The 22,301-nt window shown below is 42.3% G+C and overlaps 2 protein-coding genes across 2 annotated transcripts in view; both read left to right on the forward strand.

The window, feature by feature from the left end:
• LOC146982298 (NACHT, LRR and PYD domains-containing protein 12-like) overlaps positions 1-22,301 on the forward strand; it is a 182,929-nt gene that overhangs the window by 141,729 nt on the left and 18,899 nt on the right. Inside the window, exons 10-11 of the mRNA XM_085785567.1 lie at positions 17,449-17,622; positions 18,860-19,033. Coding sequence (XP_085641693.1) covers positions 17,449-17,622; positions 18,860-19,033 — 348 coding nt within the window. The remainder of the gene's footprint in view (positions 1-17,448; positions 17,623-18,859; positions 19,034-22,301) is intronic.
• On the forward strand, positions 616-13,537 carry LOC146982305 (protein NLRC3-like). The gene is made up of 2 exons (XM_085785500.1): positions 616-702; positions 11,537-13,537. The coding sequence occupies exons 1-2, from the start codon at positions 616-618 to the stop codon at positions 13,535-13,537; spliced, it is 2,088 nt and encodes a 695-aa protein (XP_085641626.1).

Below are 22,301 nucleotides of genomic sequence, written 5' to 3' on the forward strand. Positions count from 1 at the left end.
TTTGTTCCTTTATGACAATAAACTGAGTCTCTCTTCGGTTTGTGGACAAAACAAGACATCTGAGGACGTCATCTTGTATGTATGAATATTTTTCAACATTTTTTAACATTTTATTGACCAAACAACTAATCGATTAATCGTTTAAATAATAGACAGATTAATCGATAATAAAACTAACCGTTAGTTGCAGCCCTGATAATATTATTAATAATAACAATAATATTATTAGTAATATTAATAATGATGGTGTTTGTGATCAGGACCAGAGGCCGTGCTGCGTTCAGGGACCCACCCGGTGCTCGGTGCTGTTGGTGTTGAGCTGCAGCGTGTTGAGGCTCTGAGAGGAGCAGGGGATCTGAGCCTTGACCTCCCCCCCCCGAACTGAGGCCGCACACACATCTGTAAAAAAACGCGCGCACACACACACACACACACACGCACACACACATAGGTGAAAACAGGCAAGTCATCCATTCTGATTAATCAGCTCCATCTTGTGGTGTGATGAAGAATTGCAGCTCATTTCCACATTATTCAGTTTTTCTAAACATGATGGAGGTTCAAGGACACTGAAAAAATGCGCAGAGCAGCAACGACAACACAATTAAAGTTCAAATGCAACCGAAAATTAAACCCGTCACTGGAAGAGCTGAGAGCGCCGACATCGTGGTCTTCAGACGTAAAGACTGGAAAGGAGACAAAGTCAGAGCCTGTCAATGCAAGCAGTGGTGTAGCCAGTGCAAAAGCAACGCACACCAAGAACGGAAACAGCGGCGGGAAGACGAGGATGTGCGAGCGGCAACAAGTATGTGTTTGTTCAATTGTTTGTTCAATTGTTTGTGGATTCAATTGTTCAATGTTCAATTTTTGACGGAAAATAAATATTTAAATCAGAAATAACCTTCTGATATCATCAAATCCCACTTGTGAGTATGAGGGAACATTTAAACTTGACAAAAATAGTGACTTGAGTTATATTGTGATAAATATCGATATTGACTGATATAAAAAATGATTGAGGCAGGTGTTTCTGTGGTAGAAGTGGTTTTGAGCTGCCTCCAGAGTGGACTGGTCTGTATTGATGTGTGTTTTGTCACTGAGTTCCCTCTGTGTGCAGTGTAAAGGTTGCTGTGCATTTAGTATTGTGTGCAGTGTGTCTGTGTAAATCTCTCCTTCATTTGTGGTGCTGTGTGTTGCAGGGTTGTGCAGCAGCTGCCTGGCCCTCTGTGGGGCTGGTTGCAGTTTCAGATGTCACAAGTATTTCTTCATGAATTACTCACTATAATAAAGACTTGTTTTTGTTGTACACCTACCTGTGTCTGTGGTGGATCCTCTTTCACAGGACCAGACCAGGTTAACAAAGGTGGTGGGAACTTTCCACGACCTTTAAAATCCTCAGACAAAATGTATTACATCATCAACACACAGTAAATGATGAATGTAAAGTGTAACCATTCTTGACAAAGAGGAGGAATACATAAGTGTTACCTAGTTTGCTGTCTCCTTGCTGAAAGCCAGTGGTTCAGTATCTCTCTGGGCTTGGCTCGTCATCCAGTACTGGAACATCTTCTCTCTCTGGAAACTGTTGAAATCTTCACAAATCTCTGGATCACTCTAGGTCGGCTCCACGATCTCAGCAGGGTGGCATTTTGAAAAGTATTCACTCTGGGACCTGAGACAAGGTCAAGATACAATTACTTGATGCTAAGTTGTGAGCAATTCGACATTTTTACTACATTTCAGTTGCAGGTCAAATACATAAGGGAGATCTCAAAAATTAACTCACTGGTGCACCTTTAAATATACGGTTAAACTCGAATGAATTACAAAGACTATGAATCTTCAGAACATCATTTAACTTTTATTAGCTACAGAAATACCAGCATTAACAGTAAATATTTGATATGAACCCGTGTTAACCCACAGCCAGCTGCAGTACTTTACACAAATTATTTCAGAACACATTGAATAACAGTTTCTTTTACACAGCATGTAGTCAGAAAATGTCTGCTGCTCAGCAGTATTTACTAAGATATTCTCACTCACCACTTCAAAGCCATTAACACTGTTAGGCTAACCCAATAGGATTTAACTTGAAGTAATTAGCATCACAGCGAGTGGATTGTATTAGCACTAGCATGGACCGACGCAGTTTACAACGGCAACAATTATCATCATGGTTAACGGAAACATGAGTCAGCTGACTACATATTAAAACTCACCTGTCCTCACCTGACCAGCTGGTCTTCACTCAGGAAGTGGATGAAGCATTTCACTGGCTACCGTGCACCTCCACTTGACTCTGCTGTTTGACCCACTTTATCATTTTTAAATGTGTGTGTTTGTTTTAAGTGCTTTTATGTAAAATATGAAACTATTTATTTCAAGTGCATTTTTAAACATGAATTTAAATGTTGAGCTCTACTGAAGTGAATGCATAACTGTTTAATTGCTGTGGGCTACAAATGACCAGAGACAAACCTGTCCCACAGTGTGAAGTGTGTGTTCAGGATGTTAGAGCCAAAGCAGCTCTAGAACTGGTTCATAAAGACAGAGTGGGACATTTGTGGAGATAAAGTATTTACATTTAACTCATAATGTATTAATATAACTGCATTTCATCATATGTTTTTGGAGGAAAGAATATTTATGTCTGTGTGATATGGTTTGTTGACCTAGAGGTGATGGAGTTCTCTTGTTTGGACACTAGGGGGCAGAATTAGAGCAGGGATTGTGGTGGGGCATGTCTGGATGGGTTTTCCTCATCGCCATGGAAGACTCAGGTCAAGCAGCCTCGTCTCTCTGTGTCACTGTTTCTTTCCTGTGTTTTTCAGGTGAGTGTTGTCTCAAACCCCAAAGGAATTACTGAAACTTCTTAGTTCAACTTTAGAGAAGTGTGAGTGCCTACATGTTGTACATTTGTGTGTGTGAATGTTGAATGAGAGCGGCTGTGACTGCTGTTTATTTTATTGCATAAAGCACTTTGAGCTGCTTCCTTTTGTATGAAAAGTGCTTTATGAATAAAGGTCTGTTTTTGTTGATAGTGTCTGTATGTTAACTGGATTGAACTTTATTTGGAGATAATGAATGTGTTGGGAGAGACACAGGAAATGTTGTGTGTCTGCAGCTGTTGGTGAGACGGTTGCCGTGGTGCTGGGGCGGGTTGGTGCTGTTCACAACCTTCAGTATCGCTGACAGAGAAGACGGTTAAAGAGGAACTATGTAAGATTTGTTTTGTTTTTTTTACCTTAACTATGCTACATACAACGCATAACAAACTCCTACTTTGATCTGTTGCTGTTTTTCTGTGCTCATGCTGTTATTATAAATGTTTGTGCAGACAGTTGATGGTTGGTGATGCCCATGTTTTTGTGAAATCAAACTTTAACACTCACAGAACCTCTAAGCCCAGGGGTGTGGAATCATTTTTAAATGAGTGTGTTCATCTAAAGTGCTTTTATGTAAAATATGAAACTATTTATGTCAAGTGTGTTTTTTAGACATGAGTTAAAATGATGAGTTCCACTGAATGCATAACTGTTTAATTGCTCTGGGCTACAAATGACAGAGACAAACCTGTTCTATGGTGTGAGCAGATAAATTATTTACATTTAACTCATAATGTATTAATGTAACTGCATTTTATCATATTTATGGAGGAAAGAATATTTATGTCTGTATGATTCGGTTTGTTGACCTGGAGCTGATTCCAGTAGGAGGAGTTCTCTTGTTTGGACACTAGGGGGCAGAATTATAGCAGGGATTGTGGTGGGGCATGTGCCTACGTTTACATGGAGAACATTTGTGTGTGTGAGTAACTGTGAATGTTGAATGACAGAGGATGTTGACTGCTGTTTATTTTATTGCATAAAGCACTTTGAGCTGCTTCCTTTTGTATGAAAAGTGCTCTATGAATAAAGGTTTGTTTTTGTTGATAAAATGTGACGCTGTGTCTCCAGTGTTGTCTGTTGGAGTTTGTGTGATGTGTGTGTGTTGTGGGTCCATGACTTGTTTTGTTGTGAAATTGTTGTTAACAACTGAACCTAAGTTATGAAAAGTTAATGCATAAGTTCTGGAGTGTTAATTAATGAGCTGAAGAGTTTATTACCAGGCTGTTGCCACTGATAAGAATGTGGTCTTTGTTAACTTGGTTAAATAAGGTTGATGATTATGCACAAATATCACTGTAATATGATTTATAGTGTCTGTATGTTCATTGGATTGGAACTTTATTTGGAGATAATGAATGTGTTGGTGTAAATGAGTCATAAGAAGAATAAAATGTCTACAGATGTGACAAATCCAAGGCCCAGGCCAGCACACAGGAGTGATGTAGCTGGTGCAACTACCTGAAGCTGCTGACAGACACCAACACTCACCTGTAGCAGACTGCAACCCACTGGCACCACTCACCTCACAGGAAACAGGACGTTGTTGGAGACCATCTCAGGATTTTATTCTGCACACAACAGTAGGAGCACATTAGCTGCATCGACAATGTTTTTATGTTTTATCTCATTAATCACATTCATTTTTAACAGTTGAAACAGAATATTCACTAATTAATAAGATATATACAGGTGCATCTCAATAAATTAGAACATCATGGAAACGTGTATTCATGTAAGTAATTCAATTCAAAAAGTGCTAACACATTATAGATCCATTATTATGGCTGAAATGAAGACATAAAGTTCAGTTTCTAAAAATAATAATAATAATAATAATATTACAAAAGACCAATTAAAAGAAGAAGCATTTTTAATACAGAAATATTGTCCTTGTGAAAAGTTCGTCCATCTATATGCACTCAATACTTGGTTGTGGTTATTCGACTTGAACTACTGTAAACGGACTTTTCCATGATATTCTGATTTATTGAGATGCAGCTGTAGTTTCCAGTTTCAGACTGAATATTCACTAATTAGGTGAAGGTTTATACAGGTGTATCTCAATAAATTAGAATATCATGGAAAAGTTTATTTATGTCAGTAATTCAATTCCAAAAGTGAAGCTAACACTTTATATAGATCCATTATGGCTTACGTTTTATGAAGACATAAAATTCAGTTTCTAAAAAAAAATTAATATTACAAAAGATTTATTAAAAAAAAAAAGAAGAAGAAGAAGCTTTTTTAATACAGAAATATTGTCCTTGTGAAAAGTTCGTCCATCTATATGCACTCAATACTTGGTTGTGGTTATTTGACTTGAACTACTGTAAATGGACTTTTCCATGATATTCTGATTTATTGAGATGCAGCTGTAGTTTCCAGTTTCAAACTGAATGTTCACTAATCAATCAGATATTTCTGTAGACATGAGATCGTATAGTGGCAGTTTCAGTTGGATCCACAGCAGATGAACTTTAAACACACAGAACAAAGCCACAACACAAACACATGTATGCTAATGAGATGAGATCGTTAAATCCTCGTCTCACCGTGAACAAAGAAAAACAACACACAGTCACACACACTTTAAACATGGCCGCCACCTCATCACTCAGTGTGTGTGTGATATTCATGGTAAGTAAGGACTTTAAGAGCATATTATCTACAATTATACAACAAGTAGTTCCGACCAAGCAATCTGATTGGTCAATAAGACATTTAGAACGTGCTCAAATCAGCATTACAGCACGGCTGACTCATCACTGAAAATATTACTTCGCCATGTCATGTTGTTTACACATCTCCATGGCAACATGGACTTTTCCCCCTTTTATTTTGAAAAACGTCATTTATTACTCGTGAAAATAAATCACAAACTACACTGACCTCCTGTAGGTTGTTCCTGACAGCTGCCAAAGTCACATTTATAGAACAATTATGTTATTTTATTTTTTGTTAATATATTGTAAACTTCCCCGTTACAGCCAAGAGGATTGTCTCCCTCCCATGTGTGTAACGTTACAAAGTCGGAGAGACACGAGTTGTGATCGCGGTGAATATGTTTTTAAAATATGGCCTGGAGCTGAATATTTTCATTGGATAAAACGGAGGTGATTACCTGTATGTTTCTCTCTCTCCCTCTCTCTCTTGCTTGCGCCTTTTGGGCTTTTAAATAATCTGGAGTAATCGTTTGGCTTTCTCTATCAGCTGTGTCGGCGACACGGCGCTATAACTTCATTTACATGCAGAGTTTGCGGTTGTAGAAGCTACATCTGTGAAAGGAAAAAAACGGCATATTTGTTATAACTTGGGCGAGTTTGTGCAGTGTTGATTTAGTTGGGGAAAGTAAGAGACCGCGTTAAAAAATGAACGTCAGCTCAGAGTTCACTCATCTGGGACTAGAAAATCATTTCTGTTGCTAGGTCGTTACTAAGGTTCGGACTATTTGCTGTAGAGGTGAACTAGGTTCCATTACACATAGGAGTCTACTGACGTGACTGATTTTGTTTCAGTTATTAGTCAGACCCCATTTATTTCCATGGAAACGGGAAGCACACTCGCAAAAAACTTTAAATTTTGAGAGCAAAACGTCCATCAACATGAATATTTATTTAATTATACGCTCTATTTTGTTGGTAATTGTTGTATAATCGCAATATTACCCTCGAGGGTGTGCTTAAACGGTGCTTAAACGATGCTTGCGGACCTCGGCGCACCTCGGATGCTTGCGGACCTCGGCGCAAGCGCCTCGGTCCTGACCGCATCACCGTCGTGCTCAAATGACGTTAAAGCACACCCTCTCGGGTAATATTGCTTAAATAACGGAGAGAGTTTCACCGTGTGTCTCGGCTCTTCCAGCAGCAGCGACGTTTTGGCGCGTTTTGGGGGGTGCACCGCTAATTAACGCCCACCTGCAACAACAGCTGGAACCAGGAACCATCGTTCTCTGAACCAAACTGCTGCAGCAACAACAGTTTAGCTGGTTAACATACAGTATTTACCACTGGTCTGAATAATATGTGGAGTGGGTTTAAGTTTTAGCTGAAGTTCACATAGATAATATCAACTTAAAAACACATTAAATCTAAATACTGACTCAGCTACACACCACCTATGGTTTATGAAGATAACCAAGGAACAGGAGCATTAGCAAAGAAGCTTTGTTGTTGGTTTGTTTCTTCCTCTCTCTCGTTTAGCTACTTCTTTCCCTCTCTTTTTTGTCGTTTGTTTGTTTAACTATTATTACTGTTATTGTAGTAAGTATTATTATAATATTACCAGGCTATCTTATCTTATTTTCTCCTCTCACATGAAACCTCTCATCACTTTATTACTTACTCGCTATGTTTATCAATATTACCCTTTTATTGTGTATTTATTATTATTTTTATTACTATAATTTATCATTATTGTTATTGATGTGTTTTTCTTTTTTTCTTTGTTACTACTGGTGTTATTGCTGTTGCGTGATTCATCACAGCGTGATCTCGTCTTTAAGTTCCACGTTCGTTGCACCTGCTATTCTGTATTTTCTTGTATGTTTTTGTTTTGTTTGTCTTTGTTGTTAACACCACATGTGTCTTGTGTTGTTTGTCTTTACACAATAAATAAGAAGCTGTGAGTAGACAGAGATGTGAACACGTTGATATTAAAGATCATTTTCTGAGGTCGACTGATAACGAAGGAAAAATAAAGTTTAAAGTATTGTTCAACAGACAAGATGGCAGCAGATGTGAAGACAAAACCTGCAACAGAGTTAAAGTTGAGTCCGTTTTTACAAAGTTTGTGTTTGGAGAGTCACAGATAAGATTAGTTTACATGATGTAAGTTGAAGGTAGAAAAGCTTATTGTTAAGAGACATTATTTTATTTGGTGTAGCTACTCTGGTTATTATTCACACACATAAGACTGTGTAGTAATGTTGAGTCATAAGTGTAAAGGTCAGAAGCTCATGTTATGTCATCACGTTCTGTTTAAGCAACGCCCAGCCTGTGTTGTTTTTCTATTCTGGGGAAGCTGAAGTGAATTCCTCCATGACACAGAGAAGTGTGTGAGTGTGTGCTAGTCTCTAATAAATATGCTCACAGAAGCTAAAGAATATCTCTGCCTCCGTCAACTACTTATTCTCTGAGTTCAGCGCGAGTAAAAGCTGCAAAGCTCAACACTTATAATGTTCTGTGTTTAAGGAGTCAACAATGTGAGAGCAAGTGGAGGAGGGGGGGGGGTTAAATATGTTCTCAAATTATTATATTAATATTAAACAGTCAACCAGAATTGACAAAGGCAGACATGAGATCACTTCAGAAATCATTCAAAATCATCATTGTCAGGCCATCATCGTAAATAAGAACTCGTTCTGAATGATTCTGCCTGGTTAAATAAAGGTAAAAAAAAAAAAAAATCATGGTCCAATAAAAAAAAAAGAGAAAAAATAAATCTGATGAGAAATGCTTTACCTGTGACATGTTTGGACACGTCATAGAAAATAAATGTGTAAATAGCAAGGCGATTCGTTCTGTGCTGTGACTCCCTCAGGTGAGCTGGCTGCCTGGCTCCGCCCCAGACTGAGGTGTGGATATGAGACAGGTGAGGAGGAGGAGCGAGAGAAAGTGAAAGTATTTAGTTCAGACGCCATTTTAAGAAGAAGGAGTAAGAGCTGCAGCAGGTGAGTGTTAAAACAACATTATTATTATTATTCACCGTTAAGTCTCAGTCCCTGTGAAGTGTGAAGGGAAGAAGAGTCAGAGTAGTTTTACACTAGTCCGCCATTGTTGTTGTTGTAGTTTCTACGTCCAGCGGTGTTGCCCAGGTTACAGGTTAGAGAGGTGACAGGTGAGGCTATGACGTTATTGTTTCACTAAAGATAAGTTCAGTTTTTTCTGAGGCAACATTTGTGTGTGTGTGTGTGTCAGCCAGTGTTAACATGCAGTTAAGGGGAAAGTTAAGGGAACTTAAGTCAGACAGCTGAGCTCTGAATCCTCTGTTTATTTCACCTCTTAATGTGAAAACTGTGTGTTTGACCTTCAAAATAAAAGTTTAACACTGACCCAGAGAAGATAAAGAGTCTGAAACACAGTTGATCCACATCAGACCAGGTTCTGATCAAAAACCAAAAGAATAAAACACAAAACATTTACTGTTTCCAGACTCGTTATCTTCAAAGTTCAAAGTAATCTTTATTGTCCCTGTTAGAGCCATTTTGGGGTTATTTGTGTTTTGTTTATTTTTTGTTTATTGCCTGCAGTCCACAGTAGGTGGCGCTCTGTACTGTGAGTGCGGGAAGTGTGAAATACAGCCACAGGTAATCACTCAGCAGGTGTGCTGTTGACGGGAAGAGCACACAGTTTTTCGACCGTCACCGTCGTTGTCTTTTGTCGCCTTTTTGGTTTGTGTTGTGTCAAATATGTGAGCCTTTGTGTTATTCGTATGCACAGTACGTTAAGGGCGCGTATCATGTCAAGAGCGCAAGGCTGAATAAATGTTGATGATTGCAAAGCAAAGACGTGTTGGATTCATTGGACCCGGAAGACGACGGACGTGTCAATTACTAAGTTCCAGTCAGCAGCCCCTCAGTGGCTTAGGTTCGTTTTGTTGTTTTATTTTAAGAACAAGTCACTACAGTCCCTGTTGTAACTGATTTGCAGACAGGAGGTCCAGAACACATAAAGACATCCAAGGTCCAATACCCATAAATACACATAAAACACACACAGAACAATCAACCTTTGTTAAAAAACAACAGCACATATAGCAACACATAGCAACACATAGCAACACACAGCAACACATAGTGGGCAGAGTAATTCATTTTCAAGTGCATTCAGAGACAAAGTCTTCTCTGGAAAAGTGTTAAAGTTTTACACTCAACACAAAATGAAACACAGTTTTCACATTAAAGCAACATTGCAGAGTTTCAGCTCAGTGCTTCCACCATCTGGGCGGAAAAGCGAAAACGAAACTTAACAGCGAGTGCATCCAGCGTTTCCCATTAATAAACGACAGTATTTCCCACATGTTTGCAAGGAGACTGTGGCGGGTGGTCGGGGGAGGGGGGGAGGGGGTGTGTGGGGTGGGCGAGGGCGGAGGGGGCGGCGACGGCGACAACGACCGGAGGAGAACCGTAAGTTTTGCTTTTACCCACCACGTCTCTCCCTCGACGCAGAGGGAAGGGGGGGAAGAGGGGGGGCGGTGTTTCGTACCCGTGCAGGGAAGTTACATAGTGCAGTTTCAGCCGACGCGACCCCGCTCAGGCTGCGGCGGCAGCACCATTCATCCTATTAACCATTTTTCTATCACTGCAATGAGTCTGGAAACATTATTTTAAGGCCGAAAAACTCCGCAATGTTACTTTAAGAGGTGAAATAAACAGAGGATTCAGAGCTCAGTTGTTGAATTTAATTTCCCCTTAACTTTCCCCTTAACTTCTGAATCTGAAGCTAAGGTAAGTGTTGTTCAGTGTTTCTGGTTTCCCTCTCAGACTGACTGAAGTCCTGAAGATGAGTGTTAATGTGGAGGAAGAGGAGGACGGACCAGAGTCTCCAGGACCCATCTGTCTGTCTCTGAAGAGTGACCGGTCCAAAGGAGATCCTCCATTCTTCAGTCTTGGACCTGGACCTGGATCCACCTGTCCATCTGTGAGGAGTGACCGGTCCAAAGGAAAGCCTCCAAACTTTAGTCTTGGACCTAGATCTGGACATGGATCCACCTGTCCATCTGTGAGGAGTGACCGGTCCAAAGGAAATCCTCCAGACTTCAGTCCTGAACCTGGACCTGGAGCGTCAGACTCCCGGTAAGACACCTGCTCCAGCCTCTTTACCAGTGTTGAGTGTGTTGAGGTCCTGCAGCTCATAGTGACTGTGAGTCAACAGGAACTGGTTCTTGTGGTTGATCAGTGTCTTCATACTAACTGCTCAGGTCTCTTCATGTTTCTTCTGAACTGATCTGATGAAAGAACATCTGGACTTGTTCCTCCTCCATGTTCTTCCTGCAGCTGATCAACATGAGCTTTAAAGACGTGGCTGATTCCAGGTGGTTTGGTGAACGTTGATGAGCTGGTTTCTAACAGAGTTTACAGCAGTTTGCAGGATCATTTTACAGCCTGAATGATGAGTTTCACATGTCAGAGCTTCACTGTAGACACTGTCTGAGCAGCAGCATCTGGATTTGTTCACATGATGATGTCTAATGAGTCAGGAAACAAGATTCTTCAGTGAAGGGACTAAATGCAGTAAATGGAGTCAGTGAAGGTTGAAGCCTGAGTCAGACGGAAACCAGGAACCAGATCCATCAGACAGATCAGAGATGTGGAGCTGAGACTGTGACATGTTGTTGATCCAGAAATGTCTTGACAGGAGGAAGAGGAGTGGTGTCTCTGACGTCCTGAAGGATCATGGACAAAGACCCAGAACCAGAGGTGAGCTGCAGACAGCCAATCAGAGCAGCTGTGGACAAAGTGAGACTGAACATCTGTCTGCTGATGTGGTCATTAGTGAAACCAGGACCTGTTGTTTTCTCCAGAGTCATTGTTCCATCACACAGCACTGACATTTAAGATGATGATTCAAACCTTCTCTTTGTTGTCTGTAGTTTTTCTGTAGCTGATGAAAATAATCTGATCAGATTGTCAGACTCTCTGTCTTCAGTCTGGCTCTGTCTCTTGTCTCTCAGCAGATCGTGGTCTGCAGGAGGTTTTAGATCAACATAAGATCAGTCTGAGGAGCAGATGTGAACGAGTGACTGAAGGAACTGAGGGAACAGGAAGTGGAACCCTCCTCAACAGGATCTACACTGAGCTCTACATCACAGAGGGACAGAGTGAAGAGGTTAATACCCAACATGAGGTGAGACAGCTGGAGACAACGTCCAGGAAGAAGAAGACCCTCCATGACACTCCAATCAAGTGCAACGACATCTTTAAAGACTCACCTGTCCAACAGAGAGAGGACGTCTCTACGGTCTCACCTGTCCAACAGAGAGAGGACGTCTCTACGGTCTCACCTGTCCAACGGAGAGAGGACGTCTCTACGGTATCACCTGTCCAACAGAGACCCATCAGAGTGGTTCTGACCAACGGCGTCGCTGGCGTTGGAAAAACCTTCTCGGTGCAGAAGTTCACTCTGGACTGGGCCGAGGGCTTGGAGAACCAAGATGTCAGTCTGCTGGTTCTGCTTTCGTTCAGGGAGCTGAACCTGATCAGAGATCAGCGGTTGAGTCTTCTCAGGCTGCTCCATGTTTTCCATCCAACATTACAGAAGGTCACAGCAGAGCAGCTGGCTGTCTGTAAACTTCTCTTCATCTTTGACGGCCTGGATGAAAGCCGACTGTCACTGGACTTCAACAACAGGGAGGTTGTGTCTGATGTCACACAGACGTCATCAGTCAACGTGCTGCTGACAAACCTCATCCAGGGGAATCTGCTTCCCTCGGCTCTGGTCTGGATCACCTCCAGACCTGCAGCAGCCAATCAGATCCCTCCTACATGTGTCGACAGGGTAACAGAGGTCCGAGGCTTCACTGATGCCCAGATAGAGGAGTACTTCAGGAGGAGGTCCAGTGATGAAGATCTGTCCAGAAGAATCATCTCACACATCCAGACGTCCAGGACCCTCCACATCATGTGTCAAGTCCCAGTCTTCTGCTGGATCAGTGCTACAGTTCTGGAGCACATGTTGACCACAGACCAGAGAGGAGAGCTGCCCAAGACCACGACGGACCTGTTCTCACACTTCCTGCTGGTCCAGACAAAGAGGAAGAACAACAAGTACGGTGAAGGACATGAGACGAGTCCACAGGAGCTGACGGAGGCCGACAGGGAAGTTCTTCTGAAGCTGGGGAGGCTGGCGTTTGAACAGCTGGAGGAAGGAAACATCATGTTCTACCAAGAAGACCTGGAGCAGTGTGGTCTGGATGTCACAGAGGCCTTGGTGAACTCAGGACTCTGTACTGAGATCTTCAAAACAGAGAGTGTGATCTTCCAGGAAACAGTCTACTGCTTTGTTCATCTGAGTGTTCAGGAGTTTCTGGCTGCAGTCTACATGTTCCACTGTTTCACCAACAGGAACACACAAGTCCTGGAGGACTTCCTGGGAAAACAAGCCAAGGAACATGATTACAGTGACTTATCTTCAGAAGAAGAAGAAGAATACAGACAATTTTCTGATAATGGTAGAGATTTAACCCTGGTTAACTTCCTGCAGAGAGCCATGCAGAAATCCCTCCTCAGTAGAAATGGTCACCTGGACCTGTTTGTTCGCTTCCTTCATGGCCTCTCTCTGGAGTCCAACCAGAGGCTGTTAGGAGGTCTGCTGGGTCAGACAGACAACAGTCCAGAAACCATCCAGAGAACCATCAACAACCTCAAGGAGATGAACAGTGATGACATCTCTCCTGACAGAAGCATCAACATCTTCCACTGTCTGACGGAGATGAAGGACCAGTCAGTTCATCAGGAGATCCAACAGTTCCTGAAGTCAGAGAACAGATCAGAGAAGAAACTCTCTGAGTTCCAGTGTTCAGCTCTGGCCTACATGCTGCAGATGTCAGAGCAGGTTCTGGATCAGCTGAACTTGAACAGTTACAAGACATCAGATCAGGGACGACGGAGACTGATCCCAGCTGTGAGGAACTGCAGGAAGGCTGAGTGAGTCCAGACATGATCAATAACACACACACACACACACACACACACACACACACACACACACACACACACAGTTTCAGGTCAGTTGTGTTTTTTCTCCAGATGTTTTAACTCTGAGTTTTAAACATGCAGATGTTTCAGTTTGAGCTTCAAGCTGAAGATTAAAGTCCAACAAAGATGGACATGAACAATGTGCAGGTCTGACAGAGTGATGAGGGTCAGGGCTGGGTATTGATCACTGATCACCTGAATCCATCTGATCTCTGATTCACTTTGATTCCTGATTCAACATCATGATTGTGTTTTAGATTTCAGTCCCAACTCCAGTTTGACTTGGACATGAATGAGACGCTCAGAGAACTGATGCTGTAAATTGTTGCATTATTAAAACCATGAATGTTGACATGATGAATGGAGCCAAAGCAGTTCCATTAATGCACTTTCTATTGAACATGAGCAACAGTGGAGTCGTCATGGTAACAGATAGCAGATGTAGCAGCAGCAGCAGCTCCACTGTGTGTCAACAGTCACAGCTGCTTCTTCACATCCTGCACATAGATCTGCTTCCATTCAGCTCCACACAGTTTCTACCTGACTGGACACTTGTTACCTTGGAGTCTAGAGGCTGCTGTGTGTGTGCTGCTAGTGTTGTGTGTTTGTGTACGCTAACACACCTGTGCTTCACCTGCTGGTTCAGTTGTGGCTGGTTGTGAAGCCGAAGCAGCTGCAGCTCCAGTGTAACAGACTGACTGTGTCATGTTTGTGTGTCCATCATCAGCACAGACACACACACTGTCAGAAGAGTGAAGGACGATCAAAGCAGCTTCTCTCTCTTTTTACTCATCAACCATCTCAGTCACTGTGCAGCCGCCAGCTCTCACACACTTTTAAGGTGGAATGTTTTCTTGTGTGCTGCTCAGTGACCCATGGAAATCAATCAGTCCACCTTAAATGTCACCATGACAACCTGGAGCGTGTCCTTAGTGTGGATTAGATCTGTGCAGGACACACACTTTAGTGGTCAGATCTTCTGACTAAAGATGTTTCTACATTTCACCTTGATTTTCTTTGACTTCATTTCATGTTTGGAGAAAATCAGTGTGTGTGAGCGTTGTTCAGGTGACACCTGCAGCTCTACACCTGAGCTCACCTGACCACATCTACCTGTGTCGGCAGCAGGAGCCTGGATTAAACATCCATCTGGGCTTTGATGAATGGATGTTGGAGGATTCAAGAGGAGGTGGATCTGAATCTGAATGGGTTTTTCCAGCCCAGCCCTGATGAGGATTATTGTTTCATGTCCAACACAAAGAGAGAAGATGAACTGAACCAGAGTGTGAAGAGCACATGTTGATCACATGATGACATGTTGTGTGTGTTTAGTACAAATTGTCTGATTTTACTCTCACACAGTTTGTTTCTTCTCTAATCACAGACTTGTTCAGTGTGGACTCTCAGAGATTCACTGTGAAGTCGTTGCCTCAGCTCTGAAGTCCAGCCCCTCCCACCTGAGACTCCTGGACCTGACCTGGAACAACCTGAATGATTCATCAGTGAAGCTTCTGTGTGCTGGACTGGAGAGTCCCAACTGTAGACTGGAGACTCTGAGGTGAGTTCACTGACTGGAGCTGTTGTAGTTGTTTGAAGCGTCAGCTTCTCATTGGTTCATACATGTCAGGATTTGTGTGTGAGGATTTTTCTCAAGAAGCTGAAGAGAGAAAACAGTTGAGATGAGTCCAGAGAGAAGAAGGTGAGAGCAGTCGTAGTGTTTGTGATTCAGAGCAGCAGAGAACGAGCTCAGCTTCTACAACTGTTGTTTTCAACTCAGACTCTTGTTGTTGAAGCAACGTGCAGCACTGATCTGAGAGCAGATGTTGAGTTGTGGTCAGAAACACAGCAGCTGGTGGATGTTGTGGAGCTGACAGAACCATGGGAGGAAGCATGAGAGGAAGCAGCTGAGATCCACAGAGCTGGCAGCAGAGGCAGAGGAGGCTGGAAAGCTGCGCTCCAGTGGAGGCTGGCTGTAGGGAGCTGTTGGCAGCTAAAGTCTGCTCCCTGGTAGCTCAACTGGCTGGGAGAGGCTGGAGTGTGAAGCAGGAAGTGAAGAGCACGGCACACACTGCAGCCACTTCCTGTCAATGACTGTGAATGCTGAGAATCAAGGTGAGACAGGTGAGAGCAGAGCTGCTAGTGTTGGTCTTGTTGCTGCTGACATGAAGCAGCTGCAGAGGTTCAGCTGGTTTGTTTGGAGGCTCACCAAGATGGGCTGAAGGTTGTTGCTTCATGTGGCGGCTCAGGCTCAGAGTGTTGACTCAGTGCTTGGCTGAGGGCAGGAGTCAGAAGCAGCTCAAAGTGACAGCTGAGCTTCTTGAACGTGGGCTTGTGTGAGCTGTTGAACACAGTCAGTGTGTTAGCAGAGCAGAGCAGCAGCACAGAAGCTGAGTGATGAGCTGCTGTGGACGGGCTCGCCACAAACAACCTGCTGCACACACTTTCAAAACGCCCACGGAGAAAAGCTGACCACGTTGTTGGAGTGAGAAGGAGCTCAGTGACAGAGTCTCTGAGAAATGTGGCTGCACAACATGAGTTTGTATGGATGGAGCCACAGCAGTGGAGGCTGGTCCATAGAGGCAGAGGAGGTTGATCCTCCTCTATTTTTGAGAGGCCACAGGAAGATCAACATATTTTTAATAAAGAGTAACTGGTTGAAATAAACCTTTACCAAATCATTTATAATATATTTTTAAATCTCTTTTATGGAAGAAAATCCATTAAATCCACTTAAAACAGCTCAACAGCGCCGCCTGCAGACGGAGGAGACAGAGTAGTCTGTGTGAGGAGCAGGGAGCAGGAAGGGGGGGGCTTAGGGGAGGACGGAGGGCTTCTGTCCTCCTCTAGACGCCTCGGGGCGGGATCTCCTTCCATTCTCTCAATGCATTTAGGATTTTTTCATGCTGATCTGTGATGACGCACTAAGGGAGGACGTCCTCCCTTACCAATCAGCAACCAGAACACAAGATTGACACCAGGTTGGTCCAATTACAGTTCTCCAACCCCCCTTGGTTACTGTTGCTATATGCGCCAAACTTTCACTCCCAGCCGTGCTGCTCCTGCTGCTCCTAGCACAAGAAATACGGAGTTTTCAGCGACATTGGCATCAATTTGAAAGGAAATATCAGCAGATTTCTGGATAAACTGTTAGGAGATATCAGAGAGAAGCAGTCAGAGAGATTGTTCATAGTTTTCAGATACGTGACCTGGGCCGTCAGCTCAGGTAAAAGAATAGCTAGCCAAATATGTATGTAATTTGAGTGGAACACTTTGCTTACAGATCTCCATGGTTTTTGTTTTTACTTTTTCCCCACTGTGACATTTACAGGTGTTGAACACTGGCCTGCTTTTTTTTTTTTTTTTTTACATCCCACATGAGAAAGGCTCTGTCTTTTTCATTAGGCCTGTGTTAATCTGAAAACAGTAGGCTATAATTGAATAAAATGATCTTGTTTTTAAAAAATCTTGTAAGACATTGTTTTACTGTTTAATTTTCATTGAATATCAGAAAGTAGCGATAAGTAGTCAACTAGTAGAAAATAACATGACGCCGTGGACTGGTTTTCCTCCTGTCCTCCCCAATTTTTTCAGTCACCAGCCGCCACAGAGCCACAGGTGGAGCTGACAGGTGAAGAGGCGGAGTCACTGCGTCTGTGTTGAAGCAGCAGCAGCTTCTCATGAATATTAATGAGCTGTTTTCTCTCTGTCACTGTTTAACCTGCTTCCTGTTGCTTCAGCTGTTGGACTTTGATTTTCTAAACTTGTTCTTTCTGAAGCTTCTTCAGCTCTGAACAGATGATGAGACACTGAACGCTGTCAACAAGGAGCTTTGTCCTCAACTCACTGCTTTTATTCTTTATTCAGATTGAGGAGCTGCAGTTTGTCAGAGATCAGCTGTTCTTCTCTGGTCTCAGCTCTGAAGTCCAACCCCTCCCACCTGAGAGAACTGAACCTGAGCTCCAACAACCTGCAGGGTTCAGGAGTGAAGGATCTGAGTGGTTTTCTGGAGAGTACAGACTGTCGACTGGAGACTCTGAGGTCAGTTCACTGACTGTTGTATCTGATCCACCTACAGTGGATTAAAGTGAATTTATAAAAAATATACTTTCTTCTGAAAACATTAAAGCAGAAGTAAGTGGTCCGGTCGTTTTCGCTAATGCTGCGTTCCAGGCAGGCTTTTGAAATCGTAAATTACAGCTTCAAGTCACAACTTACGACTTTGTAGCGTTCCAGGCAACCCACTCGTGTTTCTCCGACCTGTTTTACCGGTGAAAGTCACTATAACGGCCACTCGTAACTTCCGACCGGTGAACTCGTACCAGATCGAACTGGTACCACTTCATGGTCGGAAAAATACGAGTTTCCTTGAACGCACCATAACAGTCCTCGTCCCTACGTCGCCACATTCACGGCGTCCCTTGGCTGCACACACAGCCCTGCATGCCGTTCTCTCTCCTCATTGGATAAAAACTGTAGGATACGATAAATGTTTTCTCCTGGGCTCAGAGCAGAGCAGAGGGACTGAGAGACCCGTGTTTCAGTCCAAACACTCTATGTAAGTGATTGCTGTCGGAAGATATAACTATTTAAGACTTATATTAACACAAATATATCACTTACTTCTGCTTTGAATAGAAATAGATTTTTTCTGTGTTTCTATATTTAGATTTTAATGCATCTTGAGCAGGACATGTCCTAAAAACAAAAAACTCTTCTTCTAAATAATCTGTGACAAATGATGTAAAATGAGTCCAGAAACACAGAGTTGTATTAATTCCTCATTTGAGTCCAGATTTATTTTCCTCTTTATTCAGATTTTTATCAAAAATCAAAGTTGCATCACTTGACACTGGGTTTCATCACGTCATTGACCCCTGTGCTGTTAGTTTATTGATTTAACCCTGATACGAGTTGATCAATAAAGTTATTGATAATAATAATAATAACAGAGAAGAAGAAAAATACAATGTTAGTGACATGAAATGGTACAAATATAAATCTGTCTAAAAGAATCAGAATCTCTAAATCAGAGAGTTGTAGTCAGTGTTTAGTCCAACAGGTATTGATCAGATATTGATTGTATATTGACAGACTGAGCTGAGGTCAGCAGCAGCTGATGAATCTGTGCTGACATGTGGATGATGTGTAGAAGGCCACACGATGAAGATCCACAAGAACACAAGGACAAAGTCCCTCTATTGATTATTGATCAGGACACATCTGATTATTGATCAGTAATCAATGAATTTATCCTTTTCTTTTATTCTTTATTCAGATTGAGGGGCTGCAGGTTGTCAGAGATCAGCTGTTCTTCTCTGGTCTCAGCTCTGAAGTCCAACCCCTCCCACCTGAGACACCTGAACCTGAGCAGAAACAAGCTGCATGATTCAGGAGTGAAGGATCTGAGTGGTTTTCTGGAGAGTCCAGACTGTAGACTGGAGACTCTGAGGTCAGTTCACTGACTGTTACTGTTGTAGATCTTAGATCTTTGATCCACAACTGAACCTGATTGATCTTCACTCAGAACTTGAATCATTGACTTTGATTGAACTGATTAATGACACTTGAATTAGTGGTTGTTGAATATTTGCAGTTGTTGTTGTGTGAGAATGATTCTTCAGTTTCAGCTCATTTCACTCAGTGGTCATGAATAATGTCTGTTCACTTCAGTTCAACCTTCACACACACTCGTATTTCTCTCAGTCAGACGACTCATGTTTTCTAGAAACTCTGGAGAAAATGTCCAGTATCAGCTCATCAACTCACTTCATCTCTATCACAACAATGTGCACAAGATCCTCACAACTCATGTTTGGACAAAGACACTGAAATACACCTGTTGAAGAAAAAACTCTTCTTTCTGATCATCAATGAATTTATCTTCTTCTTTTATTCTTTATTCAGATTGGAGTACTGCTGGTTGTCAGAGATCAGCTGTTCTTCTCTGGTCTCAGCTCTGAAGTCCAACCCCTCCCACCTGAGAGAACTGGACCTGAGCTACAACAACCTGAAGTCTTCAGACGTGAAGGATCTGGATGATCTAGTGAAGAGTCCAGACTGTAGACTGGAGACTGTGAGGTCAGTAGGGGGGCGGAGTCAGTCTGTGCTGCTTTCAGCACTATTGGACTAAAGTCAGTGAGACAATAACAGAGACAACAGTCAGCCAATCAGAGCAGAGAGAGACAACAGTCAGCCAATCAGAGCAGAGAGAAAACCACTGATCCATCACTCTGCTTCTCTTCTCAGATGGAAATGATGATCCTGATGGAAGTGAAGGGGTGTTTGTGTGTTCAGAGATCATCACAGTCTCTCCTCCTCCTCCACCTCCTCTTCGTCCTCCTTCCTCCTCCATCCATTCTGGTTAATCAGCTCCATCTTGTGGTGTGGTGAAGAACTGCAGCCCATTTCCATTTCCACATTATTCAGTGTTTCTAAACATGATGGAGGTTCAGATCATGTTGCTATGACAACAGTTAACACATTAATGTACGCACCATGTTCGTAAACACTGTCTATTTTGTATAATGATCAATGATGTATATTGTTTTATATGTAGTTTTTTCTGGCTCTAATGTGACTCTGGCCTCTCAGGGAGCAGAGGAGAGAGAGAGGTGACAACAGCAAGAGCAAAACCCTGTTTACTGAACATGAAGCAACAAAAACACATTTATCTAAAAAAAAATTAAAGCAACCAATAGATTTGTAATTTGTTTTCAAGTCATCTACATTTTGCTTTTGAGATGACAGTTTTTTGCTTCAGGGAGTTTTTTTCTCTCTTAAATAAAGTTTTATTCTTTCTCAAGCTCTTGTTTCTGTTTGACGTTGAAGAGGTTTTGTTTGGATTGATTTGATACAAAAGTAATTCCATAGTTTTACAGCTGGAATTTACAAACCAGTTCAATCTGTGGTGATGGATCAATGAACCATGGATCAATGATTGACCAACTTTAGCTTTAGGATTACATCACAGAAACCAAAGTGAGACAGAGACACAGAGACATTTGTGGTTAAAATAAAAAGATGTCACTGCAGCTGAGGTCTGGACTGGTCTGGAGAAAAAATATCCAGATTCTGAGACCTCAGAACAATACAGGTGTGTGTGCAGGTACAAGAAACTTCTAACAGAAAAATCTATTTAAATAACTTTGGACCAACAAGTTACAAAATGACAAAAATATTTTATTATCATAAATGACAAAGTGTGTGTGTGTGTGTGTGTTCAGAAGCTGAGTGAAAACGCTCTGTACGACAGGTTAGTGAAGACGTCGATGTGGTCGCTGCTGCCTCCGACCGTCAGCACCTGCACACACACACACACACACACACACACACACACACACGTTAAGCTCAGAGTCCAAAGCATCAGTATTTATTTGTAGCAGCATGAAACAGACTGATCAATAATAATAATTAGAGCTGCAACAATGAATCGAACAATAACCGATTATTAAATGAATCGTCAACTATTCTGATAATCTAATAATCAGTTTGAGTCGTTTCTTAAGAAAAAAAAGTCCAGCTTCTTAAATGTGAATATTTCTGGTTTCTTTGTTCCTTTATGACAATAAACTGAGACAAAACAAGACATCTGAGGACGTCGTCTTGTATGTATGAATATTTTTCAACATTTTTTAACATTTTATTGACCAAACAACTAATGAATTAGCTAATCGTTTAAATAATGGACAGATTAATCGATAATAAAACTAACCGTTAGTTGCAGCCCTGATAATATTATTAATAATAACAATAATATTATTAGTAATATTAATAATGATGGTGTTTGTGATCAGGACCAGAGGCCGTGCTGCGTTCAGGGACTCACCCGGTGCTCAGTGCTGTTGGTGTTGAGCTGCAGCGTGTTGAGGCTCTGAGAGGAGCAGGGGATCTGAGCCTTGACCTCGCCCCCCCGAACTGAGGCCGCACACACATCTGTAAAAAAACGCACACACACACACACGCACACGCACACACACACACACACACACACACAGGTGAAAACAGGCAAGTCATCCATTCTGATTAATCAGCTCCATCTTGTGGTGTGATGAAGAATTGCAGCTCATTTCCACATTATTCAGTTTTTCTAAACATGATGGAGGTTCAAGGACACTGAAAAACTGCGCAGAGCAGCAACGACAACACAATTAAAGTTCAAATGCAACCTAAAATTAAACCCATCACTGGAAGAGCTGAGAGCGCCGACATCGTGGTCTTCAGACGTAAAGACTAGAAAGGAGACAAAGTCAGAGCCTGTCAATGCAAGCAGTGGTGTAGCCAGTGCAAAAGCAACGCACACCAAGAACGGAAACAGCGGCGGTAAGACGAGGATGTGCGAGCGGCAACAAGTATGTGTTTGAGATGAGCGACAGAGCATGACAGTCAACGTTTTAAAGTTCAAGAATGTCTAGGACTCTTCCCAGGCAGAGACACACTGAGTGGACTTGGCTTATGACAGTGCACTGGAGTTGCAGAGCACAGAGTAGATGCAGAGGTTTGCTCCAACGACAGTAAACAGCGCCACAACGCAACACTAAGACAGACTTTGCAGGCTACATCCCATCATACCCGCAGCACGTCTTTTCTGTTTAAGCTGCTGCTGCCTCCGGATGGTACAAGATGGTACAAAACTCAACATTCACGACTCAGTAACTGACTATATCAGTGTAGTGAGGGAGTGTTTTGTCTCCCTGTGAGCTTCCCAGAGAGTTTTCTGG

The sequence above is a fragment of the Trachurus japonicus genome, chromosome 8 (assembly GCF_045865225.1).
Source record: "Trachurus japonicus isolate A0001 chromosome 8, Traja_1.0".
NCBI classification, from domain to species: Eukaryota; Metazoa; Chordata; class Actinopteri; order Carangiformes; family Carangidae; genus Trachurus; species Trachurus japonicus.